At 35.1% G+C, this 14,250-nt stretch overlaps 1 protein-coding gene across 3 annotated transcripts in view; it reads right to left on the bottom strand.

Annotated features, from left to right (window-relative positions):
* LOC123565033 (inositol polyphosphate multikinase-like) overlaps positions 1 to 14,250 on the bottom strand; it is a 57,434-nt gene that overhangs the window by 33,513 nt on the left and 9,671 nt on the right. For 2 of the 3 annotated variants that reach the window (XM_045359017.2, XM_045359019.2), the window contains exon 2: positions 1,188 to 1,300. In XM_045359017.2, coding sequence (XP_045214952.1) covers positions 1,188 to 1,300 — 113 coding nt within the window. Of the gene's footprint in view, positions 1 to 1,187; positions 1,301 to 9,814; positions 9,854 to 14,250 lie in introns of all 3 variants that reach the window. The other variant, XM_053537668.1, reaches the window with a different exon arrangement.

Genomic DNA, 14,250 nt, shown 5'->3' with positions numbered 1-14,250 from the left:
ACCGGCGACCTGGTTACGACGTACTGCAGCCCTTTTCCTCTGTAACATATATACCTAGTTTAGACCTGCCTTCATGCTTGTGACCGGCGACCTGGGTTACGAGTACTGCAGCCCTTTTCCTCTGTAACAACATACCTAGTTTAGACCTGCCTTCATGCTTGTGACCGGCGACCTGGTTTACGACGTACTGCAGCCCTTTTCCTCTGTAACATACATACCTAGTTTAGACCTGCCTTCATGCTTGTGACCGGCGACCTGGTTTCGACGTACTGCAGCCCTTTTCCTCTGTAACATACATACCTAGTTTAGACCTGCCTTCATGCTTGTGACGGCGACCTGGTTACGACGTACTGCAGCCCTGTTCCTCTGTAACATACATACCTAGTTTAGACCTGCCTTCATGCTTGTGACGGCGACCTGGTTTCGACGTACTGCAGCCCTGTTCCTCTGTAACATACATACCTAGTTAGACCCTTCATGCTTGTGACGGCGACCTGGTTACGACGTACTGCAGCCCTTTTCCTCTGTAACATACATACCTAGTTTAGACCTGCCTTCATGCTTGTGACCGGCGACCTGGTTACGACGTACTGCAGCCCTGTTCCTCTGTAACATACATACCTAGTTTAGACCTGCCTTCATGCTTGTGACGGGCGACCTGGTTACGACGTACTGCAGCCCTGTTCCTCTGTAACATACATACCTAGTTAGACCTTCATGCTTGTGACCGGCGACCTGGTTACGACGTACTGCAGCCCTTTTCCTCTGTAACATACATACCTAGTTTAGACCTGCCTTCATGCTTGTGACCGGCGACCTGGTTACGACGTACTGCAGCCCTTTTCCTCTGTAACATACATACCTAGTTTAGACCTGCCTTCATGCTTGTGACCGGCGACCTGGTTACGACGTACTGCTGCCCTTTTCCTCTGTAACATACATACCTAGTTTAGACCTTTCATGCTTGTGACCGGCGACCTGGTTACGACGTACTGCAGCCCTTTTCCTCTGTAACATACATACCTAGTTTAGACCTGCCTTCATGCATGTGACCGGCGACCTGGTTACGACGTACTGCAGCCCTTTTCCTCTGTAACATACATACCTAGTTTAGACCTGCCTTCATGCTTGTGACCGGCGACCTGGTTACGACGTACTGCAGCCCTTTTCCTCTGTAACATACATACCTAGTTTAGACCTGCCTTCATGCTTGTGACCGGCGACCTGGTTACGAGGTACTGCTGCCCCTTTAGGAAGATGTGGTTGCTTCTCATCAACATCGTTATAGTCCATGCTGCGTCTAAAATATAGAAACAGGTTTTTTAGTATAAGCAGTATCATTTTGATATCAAGGATTTTCTAGCCAACATTTAGAAAAGCATGAAAGACAACACATAACTTGGAGATGTTTGACCAATATTTAAGAACACTTTTTACATATTCAATCTACCATAAAAAACAACACAGCTTGTATTGTCAAGTCTATGTTTGCTATAATCATGTGAACCAGGCCTGACCCAGTCTCTGTATTGGGTACATACCAATACACAAATACAACTACCGGGAAACAAACAATATTAAATGATGTAGGGTGAAGTTTTACTCTTTATCCACTATTTTGTGATATTCTAATGTGATATGCTAATACGGTACCCTAAATTCACTTATGGATATCATAAATTCATTTTGTGATATCATCAGTTCATTGTTGGATATCAAAAATTCAACAAATTCATGTTCAGCATCAAAATGTAATCAGAAAGTTAAATCATGATTACAAATGTTTCTGCAGGAATCAGGTAAACTGAGATTACAAATAATCAAAAATGATTTTGATTATGGATTACATATGATCCATGTAATCGATTAATTTATTTAAAGCTGATTACAATTACTGGCTAAGATTACCCTACCTCTGTAATTGCAGAGGGGGAAAACATTATACAAACTTTATAGCTACTTGCTCACTGCATGTACATACATGACCGGATTAACCCTGTTTCAATAAAAACTTCATTACACAATCATGTCAAAGGCACTTCAGCTTGTACATGTACATATGCTAAGTGTTCTATGTTTTGTCACATGCCTATTAATCACAACACATTCATACCAAAATATTTCATATGTATAATGCAGCAGTAGCAGAAAGTATATCAAAGTACTATAGAATGTTTCAAGCCACCTTTTTTTGTAATTCATTAAAATAAATAAAAATTGTTATGTTAACTTAAGACATGGACACAGGATATGTAATGACATGACGGAAACTAAACAATAGCTGACTAATCTCATACTGCCTTATTCATAATCAGAAAAAAAAAGATTATATGAAAAGAATTAAGAAGGAAGTTTCATTTAGTTTCAGTCTCGACAACTGATAAGATTTATCAACAAAACAAGGACAAAAAATTACTGTGGAAATTCAATAATATTCATGAGGGATCAATTTTTGTGGATTTTGAGGTTGAGTCAATCCACAAAATTGAATTCCAATGAACCAGTAAAATTCCCATTTTATTTTCTGTTCAAAAATTAATATCCATGAAAATATATATGCCCTTGAAATACCGGTAACTGTTTTGGCAAAAACCATGAAATTTCATGCTCACAAAATAAAATGATTTTAAACTTTACAGTGTCTTCTAGAAGTATGAGAAAAATAATTAAAAAAAACAACAAAGACTTTTCTATTTCCTTGTTGATGTATATAAAAGAATTAGTCACCAAGTCTGATTCTACTGAAGATTTTCTTATCAGACTTATTTGTAAGGAAAATTCTTTTTGTTTTTGTGTGTACTGCACACGTTATAGAGTGAAATATATGTCAAGAAACTATAAAATGGGTTACATTTAGTACAATATAAGAAGAAGGAAGTAATGAGCGGTGTTCAAGCACCCCAGTACAGCACCCATCCCCACGGGATTTTGCATTATAAACATGCATTCATGCAGTATGAAATGACGCGCTATTCCTCTCAACTTGTTTTAATTATGCATTACAAGGCCAAAATAAGACTGCATTTTGCCACAGATCCTGGGTATTGGAAAGGTGTGTTAACGGCACATGATCTTATGAACACATTTTTACTTTCCTGTTAAAACATCCTTAAAAATTATAAAAGCAACTGTAAAAGCTAGAAAACATGATATCTTTCACTCAAGATCATTATATCTTACATTTTCAAATTGCATGTCGTGTACTCTCAGTGAAAGACATTTCATCCCTACATTGAAAAAGCATAATTATATCCTCTATTGGATGCAATTCAGCTAGTCTGCAATGTACATTTGTTCCACTGAAGACCAAAACTCATGGAAAACTTGATTTTACACAATTTTACTAGAACCCCACCTAAGAGTATTTTTTGCAGATACATAACCAACTTCCCAGAGCAGTAACTTACACAATATGTCACAAGATATTTTTAACTTGTTTTTTTTTTTTTTTTGGCAAAATCCATGCTCCGTTTCATTCTCTGGTTCATTAAAATTCGGTTTGAAAGTCTATGCTCTAATGAAACAAAAAATCAACTTTCTACATTAAATGTTATTATCTGCTGTATGAAAAAAATTACTGCAATATAGTAACCAACAGGTAGACAATAAAAAATTATATTATGAATATTTGACATACAACAAACAGAATAAATCTGCATATACAAATGTATTGAAAATATCAATAATAAATTACAAATTCTACCATAATATTTTATTTAAAGCAGACAGACATTTATCATGTAAATGTTGAACAACTGGTGAACTTATTGCTGCCAACAAAAATGTCATCAAGTTCAAGATTTAATTTGTCCTACATGACTATTGTGAAATATGCCAAGCTTATGTCACTGTTTTTGTTGAGTTTAGATCCACACTGTCACAATTTATATTGTATGGCAACTTTTCCAGCTTTTGATGGTAAAAGAAGACCCCAGGTGCCCCTCCAGACATTATTTCACAACAGGCGAGCACCGACTTTCCATAAGCTAGCTGGATAGTTTCCTAACATGAAAAATTCTACACATCAAGTGTGGTTTCAAACACACATCTGTCAGGGGCAAGTGATTTGAAGTCTGTGACCTAACCACTCAGCCATGAAGGGCCATGAATGCCCCTAATGCCACAAAAGATTCTATTTTAGCTTATCACAACTATGAATCACTTATAATTTGCAGACTATTCATGATTTTTTTTTGTCACAAACTGTATTTGATGACTCCAAAGGGAATCCTTCTTAGTTTAGTTTATACTAATTCATTTTAGCTCGATTGTGATGAAAGCTTCAAGTTTATTTGAACCACTCTTGAGCCTGCTTCCTGGACAAACCAGTACTGGTGTCATGAGAAGTCATGGTTATGACCCCAATAGGGCTCGAGCCTATGACCCCATGGTTCAGCGGCTGACACCTTTACCACTAGAAGACCACTAGACCACCACACCCCTTCCAACGAATCCTTCTTAAAACATGTATACACTTTCCGTAATAATTTTAATAAGACAAACCCATAAAAGTTTTTTTTATATCACATACAGCTCATGCAGAAACATGACTTGAGCTTTTCAGTTCCATTAAAGGTACTTTATTGTGACCCAGACAGAAACAAGCTGCAAATAAAATTAATTAGCCCAGATGCAAATCGAATAGTACAGACTTTTGCTTGCATTGTGAAGGATGTTCACCGCCAATTAAAGGCATATCGCACAGTTTTCTCTATGTATATAGGCAAAAAAATTTCTACAGACAGAAGTTCTTTAAACTTTGTGTACTGACTAAGAGTCAAGTTTAAAACGGAAATATGTATTAAAACTTTTAGGTACCCGGGCTTGATCTTGAATTATCTGCCCTTGAAAATAGATTTTTTCAGTATTTTCTTACTTTAAAGGGCAGATAATGCATGTCCAAGGCTGGGTACCCATGATTTGTTTTATTTCATATTTCTGTTTTTGATTTGATTCTGTCACTAAACACAGTTTAAAGAAGAAATTCTGTCTGTAAGAAAGTTTTGCCCCATGTCAATATAGACACGGTGGCAAATGTCCTTAACTATGAACATAAACAAGAGCTGTCCGTAAGACAGCCAAGCTCGACTATTCGAAATATTGTCACTGAAGCAGGATATTATTACCCAAAATGTTAAATATCAAAAGAGTTTTAAGTTCGAAAGGGGACATAATTTGACCAAAATACATATCAGAGTTATGGGACTTGATGTTATCAACTAGTTTTATAACCCCGAAGAAACATGTTAAGTTTCAATTCAAAATCTGCATTAGTTTTGGGGATAGTAACTTGCATGTAAAACTTTAACCAGAATTTTCTAAGTCCAAAAGGGGGCATAATTTGCTCAAAATACATGTTAAGAGTTATGGAACTTGACCCAGTGAGGTTGGTAATTGACCTAGAAAAAGAATAAATAAGTTTCAAAGCTATATGCCTTTTGGTAATAGCTGTATGTACTTGCACGCAAAAATTTAACCAGGATTTTCTAAGTCCAAAAGGGGGCATAATTTGCCCAAAATACATGTTAAGAGTTATGGAACTTGACCCATTGAGGTTGGTCATTGACCTAGAAAAAGAATAAATAAGTTTCAAAGCTATATGCCTTTTGGTAATAGCTGTATGTACTTGCACGCAAAACTTTAACCAGGATTTTCTAAGTCCAAAAGGGGGCATAATTTGCCCAAAATACATGTCAGAGTTATGGGACTTGGTGCTATCAACTAGTTTTATAACCCGGAAGACACATGTGAAGTTTCAATTTAATATCTGTAGGAGTTTTGGAGATAGTTACTTGCATGTAAAACTTTAACCAGGATTTTCTAAGTCCAAAAGGGGGCATAATTTGCCCAAAATACATGTCAGAGTTATGGGACTTGACCCAGTGAGGTAGGTAATTGATCTAGAAAAAGAAAAATTAAGTTTCAAATCTATATGCCTTTTAGTAATAGCTGTATGTACTTGCACGCAAAACTTTAACCAGAATTTTCTAAGTCCAAAAGGGGGCATAATTTGGCCAAAATGAAGGTCAGAGTTATGGGACTTGATGCTATCAACTAGTTTTATAACCCCGAAGACACATGTGAAGTTTCAATTCAATATCTGCATTAGTTTTGGAGATAGTAACTTGCATGTAAAACTTTAACCAGAATTTTCTAAGTCCAAAAGGGGGCATAATTTGCTCAAAATACATGTTAGAGTTATGTAACTTGACCCAGTGAGGTTGGTAATTGACCTAGAAAAAGAATAAATAAGTTTCAAAGCTATATGCCTTTAAATGATAGCTGTATGTACTTGCATGCAAAAATTTAACCAAGGTGTGACGCTGACGCCGACACCGACGCCTGGGTGAGTAGAATAGCTAGACTATTCTTTGAATAGTCGAGCTAAAAAATGATACCGCAAAGTCCTTGTCTTTCCCATGGATCAAATTTCTTTAAACTTCGCCTTTCTTTGCCTTTATATTGAATTATCTGCCCTTGAAGTTGAAAATTGGATTTCTTCATATTTTCTGATTTTCAAGGGCAGATATTTCAAGCTCAAGCCCGGGTACCTATGATTTTTTAAATATATTTCCGTTTTAATCTCGACTCTTAGTCAGTACACAAAGTTTAAAGAAATTCTGTCCTTAGGAAAACTTTTGCCTATATACATATCGAAAACTGTGCTGTATGTCTTTAACACTTTCTGTCATTCATTTAAAATGTATGACTGCCAATGTGGTTGAAAGAGGTCATTTGTTTCAATTACTTATACAAATGTACTATTTTGGCAGTTGATTATCACACAATTAAATATGATATTCATTACTGATAAAATATTTCCACCTGAAAAAGGCAAAAAAATACTGCAAAAAAAGTGTGTTTCAGTGAAAGTATATAAAGTAAATAAAAGTTGTTTAAGAAACAAGATCATTTATTATAATAAAAAACATAATAAACCTCTCTAAATCCATTATTTTTGAAGCCAAATTTACTGTTTCCACTACCTAAAACAGGTTTGGTTACTTGTCCTATTTTAACTTATTTGACTGTGGGTGAATTTTCTCGATTGTTTGATTAATTCAATCAACTGATAAGGTAATTGTTTATTTTGAAACTTTGAAGTGTTTGTCCTTAAAAACATTAAACACTTTTTCTAATCTAATGCTCTCAAATATCACAATAATAAATTATGTTGCAACAAAGTCAGTAAACAACATCTAAGTAATCTTACTCACACTTTACCAAGGATATTTCAGCACCAGTTTATGATTTTCCTGTAAGAAATGTAAGTTAAACTGCTAAGTTTCTTTATTGTTAGAAATTTCTCCATTTTTCGCCAATTTTCTGCCCGATTTTGACTTGGAAAAAACTTGAACATTAATTTTTTTGATCTCATTAGATGGGGAGCTGACCTCCGACATGAAATAATGGTTAAATCTCCCCCATTCCATTGGTGAGTAAATATGGTATATTCCTTTCCTTGTACATGTGTTTCCTTATGAAAGTGGCATATTACCAGGTCACCCCTAGCAGGTCTTTCTCATCAATCATTGGACTTCTAAAAGTGCATCAAATCTTTAATGCGAAACTGTAACCAAAAATGGGGCATAAATCATGTTGTTGTTTTGTTTTTTCAAAAAGTTAATGATCTTATGTGAAACGATATGAGCAAAGATGCGGAACAACTGTTTTAAATTTCAAGTCTGTTTATTAATTAGAGATAGAATGGAAGTCCATCAAAACTGTAACCTGAAATTCTAAGTGAAAAGGGAGCTAAATATTTATGATACAGTTAGGGACCTTGTGTCATATAGAGAGTGATGTCAAATTAGGAATTAGAAACAAATCCATCAAGTAATATCAGCAATGAAGTGAAAATATATCAAAACATGAACAAAGTTCTGGACATGGATGCTGGTGCAGATGATATATGGGTGATTTGTGTATGTGAGCTAAGAGGAATTTCATGATTATAATACTATAATCTATATAATACTATATAAATGAAGACAACTTCACCAAATTTTTTTAAGTCAAATAAGGGCTGTACTTTGAATTTACTCACATGGTTATGTTATAATGTTTTATGAGAATGGTTTCAATCCAATGTAATAATGTAGTTGTCAATGAGAAACAGTACAATAGTTAGTTGCATGTAAAACTTTAACTGAATGTTTTTCTAAGTAAAAAAAATATGTTTTTTTTGTTTTTTGGAGTTTAACGCCGTTTTTCAACTGTTACAGTATTTCAGTTATGTATTAGTAACGGACTAACGGCAGGCAGTTAACCTAACCAATGTTCCTGGATTCTGTACCAGTACAAACCTGTTCTCATCAAGTAACTGCCAACTTCCCTAGTCAAAATAATTCGACGTTCAGATTATTTTATATTTCGGACTGGCAATCTCAACGTCAAAACTTTGAAGGACCAAAATAATGGAAGTTAAATCACAGTACACAGTCATGTGAAGTTATTGGTTTTATATGGCATGTAAACACACGGTAAACGTTGATCGTGTACAGTACATACAAAGGTTTAAATAACCAGAAATTCGTAATTTTGAATATTATCTAATAATTTTAACATAGATTAATAAGGAATTGAATCCCCTTTCGATACATGTAAGTTATATTTTAATTTTATGGCAAAGTCGTGAAATAATCGGAACTTAAACCTATAGTATGTAAAGCATCAGCAGCAATGAAAATTTCATCGGAAGTTGCTTCAACTATTTTGGTCATTCGAGTGTTTGACGCAAGTGGGGATATTGCCCATATGAAAAAATTATCTCAATATTTCCTAGGATCGTGTCAAATTAGTTGGACTACCAACTTCCCCACATGAATCGGAGGTGGAGGACAAATGATTTCAGACACAATGTCTTTTATCAAATCGTCACAGAGAACGTACGCCTCACCCAGGGCTCGAACTCATGATCCCATTATCCAGGTCTGCGCTCTCCCTATTGAGCTAAGCAGGCGGGCTAAAAAAAGTCATAATTTACACTAAATTCAAACAAGAGATTATATATCTTACTTGTTTTTTAAGTATGTTTATGACTGGGAAGCCCTCTGTGAAGTTTGCTAATACATGCAACTAAGATATGACCTTGCACCCTAGGTGAGATGCTTAAATGAGTCACATATATTATGTTGTTTTCCCCTATCAAATAGAAAGCAGCTGATATTATATCATTCTGTAGTTCAGGCTATACATATCTCCATGCCTGTCTATCCACCGAATTCCCAAGACAAAATCAATTTTTTTTACAGATGGGTGCAAGCTATTGTGCTAAAGTGACATCTGAATACATGTAGCTACCTATCCAAAGCCATTATTCCACCTCAGTAACAGAACTGGCTCATCAATACAAGAGTATAGGCTAGAAGAAATTTGATAGAAGCATTCCACTAATATATATAAAATTCTGACAGTGAGTCAGAATTAACTTTTTCCCTGTAGTGACATATGTAAACACACAAGTTTAAGCACATGAGATTATATGGGCAGGGGACAGTAAATTTGAAATTCCATAAATCTGCGTTGATACCAGTGCAAAAAAAATCATAAAAATACAATTTTATTATTATTATACCACATTTTATATAGCACTATTTTCACACACATGTACACGTTCAAAAGCATGTTACAGAATACATTTTGAGAAATGTTGGTGAAAGACAGAGCGAATGTATTGCATATATTTTGCACTACATCATGCAACAGTTTCAGTCCATAAAATACATTGTTTTTGTGATAAAAATTAGTAAAATTCTGGTTTTAGAAATTTAGAACATTAAATTTTAAGGCAAAAATGGCCCAAATTGCATACCTAGCACTACCTGTCCCATATTATCTGCAAATATCCAACCTAAAACAAATGTATACCTTTTATGTGACCAGATGAAAATAATGGAGGTAAGAAAAGTGTACGTCTCACAACAATTTATTTTTTCATAAATTTGAGTTAAATCTAGATGGACAGATGACTATTTATGTTTACCCTGACCACAGGAGTCTGAAATTCTATCAATAAGACCATAGAAGTTTATCTTTACAAAAAATACCCCCTATATATATAAAATAAACACCTGGAATGAAACGTCAAAAACCCAGGGTCCCCTGAAAATACGCACGGAACACAGGGTGATCGCAATTTAGCGAGCGTAGTTAAGAAAAAACACTAAAATACACCTACCACACTCGACAGCATTCAAATCTGATACACTTTACAAGAGTAATCAGACATTTTCTGAGGTTTTCTGAGATTTTCAGCTGTCGCCGAAGCCATTCGCTGACGTCACAACAATAACAACAATTACAGTGCCGGGATAAAATTAGAAAGTAGCAATTCCCGTACTGTCTTACCTTCAAATTACATAACAGGCATTTTCATATTGCTCTATTCATATAAAAAAGTCATTGTACACCAAGTATCAAATTTTACTACTGAAATTTAGATATTCCGCTGCTTCGTAAAATGGATTATCCCAAGAGTAACCTCTCTTTACGGATTTTCCCAATCGAATTTTGTAAATTATCTTTTTATTGCAAAAGGAATCTAGGGGATATTATAGACTGATGTAAACATATAAATATTCTAATAGAGCGGGTTCCGGTCTGGTCGGCCATCGGCAGTAACCGGCCACTGGGTAGAAACACTATTTATGCCGTTGTCGAGTCAATTTGCGCAAATACGGAAGTTTTCAGTCCGTCATTTTTTAAAATTTGAAAATCAATGATATTCAGTACGTTTTCAGTATTTTAGGGACAGATTTAATTTTAGCAGCAGTAACTTATCTATATTTAACATTTGACATGTATAATTTATTACAATTTCAAGGTCAAACAAAATGTAGTTTCGAGGAATCGAGTTTACAATCTTATCAATCAATATCGTATAATCTATGTTCGTAAACGCTTGATGGAGGTTGAAGTTGTTTCAAATCTATTTTTAGAGTGGCTGAGGAAGGCCGACGAAATTTTTACAATTCTTGTCAACTCGGACACTTGCACAAAAATCATTTAAGAGAAAAAAGTACTTTAAATATTATTATGATATCTATAATAAAATGTTATATACCGATATATATGTATAAATAGATCTAATTGTTGTAATAAGAAGAAATCACGCATTAAAGATCCCGCTTAATTTGCTTTAATTAGTGTTAATTGGCATCCATCGAGTTTATAATTCATTCGTCGATTATCAACTTGTCAATTTGCAGGTAGAAAAAAAGCTAGAAATTGTCAGACTGGATTCACATGCTTTTCAAGAGCAGTGTTGTTTGTTATTTTGGCGATCTTGTTGCGAACCCCAAACTGCTGCATTTTTTTTCTTATGCCTAATATAGATCTACATATTTGTCCAGATATGAAAAGAACATATTATAACTTCTAATTTGTGTGTTTTGATCTGTAAATGTACACAAATGAGTTGCCTAGCTTTAGCCTAATATCACGTTTGTGGGCATAAAGGGCCGATCGCATTAATCTTTGGGACAACTCTAATTCTATAAAAAATATATTTCGTTATTGTTCTGTCTTTTATATACGAATCGGCATTTAGGTAGTATTCAGTGTGCAAAGGGCAGCCGCGGGCCTCCGTGGCCGAGGTCGCTGACACCGAACCACTTGCCCTTCACCCAGTTGCTCGGGGGCCTTTTTCCACTATCAAAAACAGGCAAGTCACCATTGTGTCAGTGTGACGTACGTTTAACCCAACAATCCGATGTTCTAGAGTTTACTGGGCATGTGTTGCATGTGTGTGAAATTGTGTTGAAATTGAATGACAAACACGTAACATCATTTGTGTGTGTCTATTGTTGATTAGATTTTTCAGATTTTAGGAATGTAGACAAAGTAACAGAAGTTTCACACAGAGCATGGTCACCATCTTAAATGATTAAGGTTACTGACCATGCTACTTCTGTTACTTTGTCTACATTCTTAAATTCTGAAATTGATTCGGCATTAATTTTTAAAGGATTTACAGCATGTGACATGTTCTGCATGTTTGTTCCTGCGAATTTATGTCGTAGATATGTTTAAAATGAATTTTGAGTGCTTTATTTAATTCATTAAACAATTATTACATTTTCTATCAAAACAGCATTGTCTTTTTAAAAAACTTTGTCACGGCCGGTGAAACCCGACTGTGAGGCCGACCAGCATCGAAAACGGCCGACATGGGCCGATGATACTAGACAGTTCTTGCATTGACTGGTTATCAATTCTTACAATGTTTTACCGCAATTAACCCCTGAAAATGTGCGGGACAGTCTGATCTATATTTAGACTCACTAGAATACGAAATCGAAACTAGAATGTTACCCATATGGAATTGAATTAATTAAACGGCCGAATAACCCCGAACCCGCTCTACTTATTTACTCGATGTACAAATTTTAAAGGATAAAATAAGTATTTTATCTTTATCTCGGCAATGTAGTTGTTGTTGTTGTGACGTCAGCGAATGGCTTCGGCGACAGCTGAAAATCTCAGAAAACCTCAGAAAATGTCTGATTACTATTGTAAAGTGTATCAGATTTGAATGCTGTCGAGTGTGGTAGGTGTATTTTAGTGTTATTTCTTAACTATGCTCGCTAAATTGCGATCACCCTTTGTTCCATGCGTATTTTCAGGGAACCCTGGGTTTTTGACGTTTCATTCCTGGTGTTTATTTTATATATATAGGGGGTATTTTTTGTAAAGATAGACTTCTATGGTCTTATTGATAGAATTTCAGATTCCTGTGCCCTGACTTCCTTTACCTCAGGTAAGATTTTAGACCCGTCTGTCCACTCTGAGCTTGGTAAATTTTTATTGATTCAAGCATTCCTTTATTTTACACAATAATACGGGAAAACCGAAGGTTTTTCCGTCTATAGATAATGTGTACGTGTATATATGTCAAAGTAAACCTATATACTGTTCAACTTGGGAATAAGTTCTATACCTTCACCGGTTTTGTTGTTGTTGTTATCCCATAATTCTACCGGACCTGCTGCCGTTCTTGCGCAATAAATAATTTTCAGGACGACATTTGATAAAATAAAATTTCTTATGAACGATCGGGCGCCGCATTATTAAAACAAATTATTCTATCGAGTTCGCGGTATCAATAGAAATCGGTGTTATTCGGGTTTCTTCATGAAATGGGTTTATGGATGATTCAAGCGGCCCGCTTTTCGTTTCCAATAATGAATTATGATGTAAGCTACATTACTGCACTGTTTGCAGGGGTCACGCTGTCGATCGCCACTTGAGCCATTTGCGACAAAAAACTAAATGTGGCTCCGAAATTTTCTGAGTGGCGAAAATGGCCCGAAGCTACGTCTGTCTACAAAACTACGATTATTGCCAGTTTTAGGAACCAAAAGGTGTGAAAAATCGATAATCTGTGTAGACAAACAACATCTGTTATTGAAAGGGAGGAAGCCAGTTTGCAAAATTTTTATTTGACCAGGCAGTTAATTGGCAATAATTAGATTATTGAATAACAAACTGGATAATTATTATCATCTTTTTGTGCGCTTGATACCTTTTTATGAGCAATCGGCTGTTAGACAATCTGTAGCAAATTTTCTTTAATCATGTTAGTTGCCGAGGGTTAGTTTGGGCAAAAACAAATAAAAATGCTTTAGATAAGCAGAAATTGTAAGTATTGAATAGATATGATGACAGAAAAGCAATAAAACATAGGTATTTTATCAAAAATTTAATTCTAACTTACGTTTTCCGTATTTGTCACCCGTTTTCGCGACCTTCATTTTCGGAAATTTCTGTCATTTCTGACGAGATTTTTTAGTGCAGTCTTAAATAAAAACCCAAAAAAGAGTCTACATTTAAGAAAAATATGAAAACTGTTGCAAAAGGAGCTCATATTTTAAAGTATTTTTCGAGAATAAAGCATGCGAAGGCATCGAACCCCACCCACTAATAGGCAGTGTGGAAAATAAAACACTGCTTAAACAAAATTTCTTCTTTTTTGACATCTTTATTTTAAATGTCATGTTCTGAATTTTTTTTTATTAAATGGCAGATGTTTATAAAAACAATAATTTTAGAAGTTAACAAAAAATGATTTTCTAAATAGCTTTTTAAATGGTTACTAAGAAATATGTAATAACTATACATTAACTTCTTGAGTGGTATGAGTACTTTGGTACATATAATCAGGGTCACTCAAAATGACTCATTTTTGAAAGACCCTGATACAATGTAGTCCTACAAGAACGTCAGTGCTACATGCGCTTCACCGTTATT

The sequence above is a fragment of the Mercenaria mercenaria genome, chromosome 2, assembly GCF_021730395.1.
Source record: "Mercenaria mercenaria strain notata chromosome 2, MADL_Memer_1, whole genome shotgun sequence".
NCBI lineage: Eukaryota > Metazoa > Mollusca > Bivalvia > Venerida > Veneridae > Mercenaria > Mercenaria mercenaria.
Note: the sequence above shows the minus strand (reverse complement) of the source record. Positions and strands in the feature narration are given on the sequence as shown.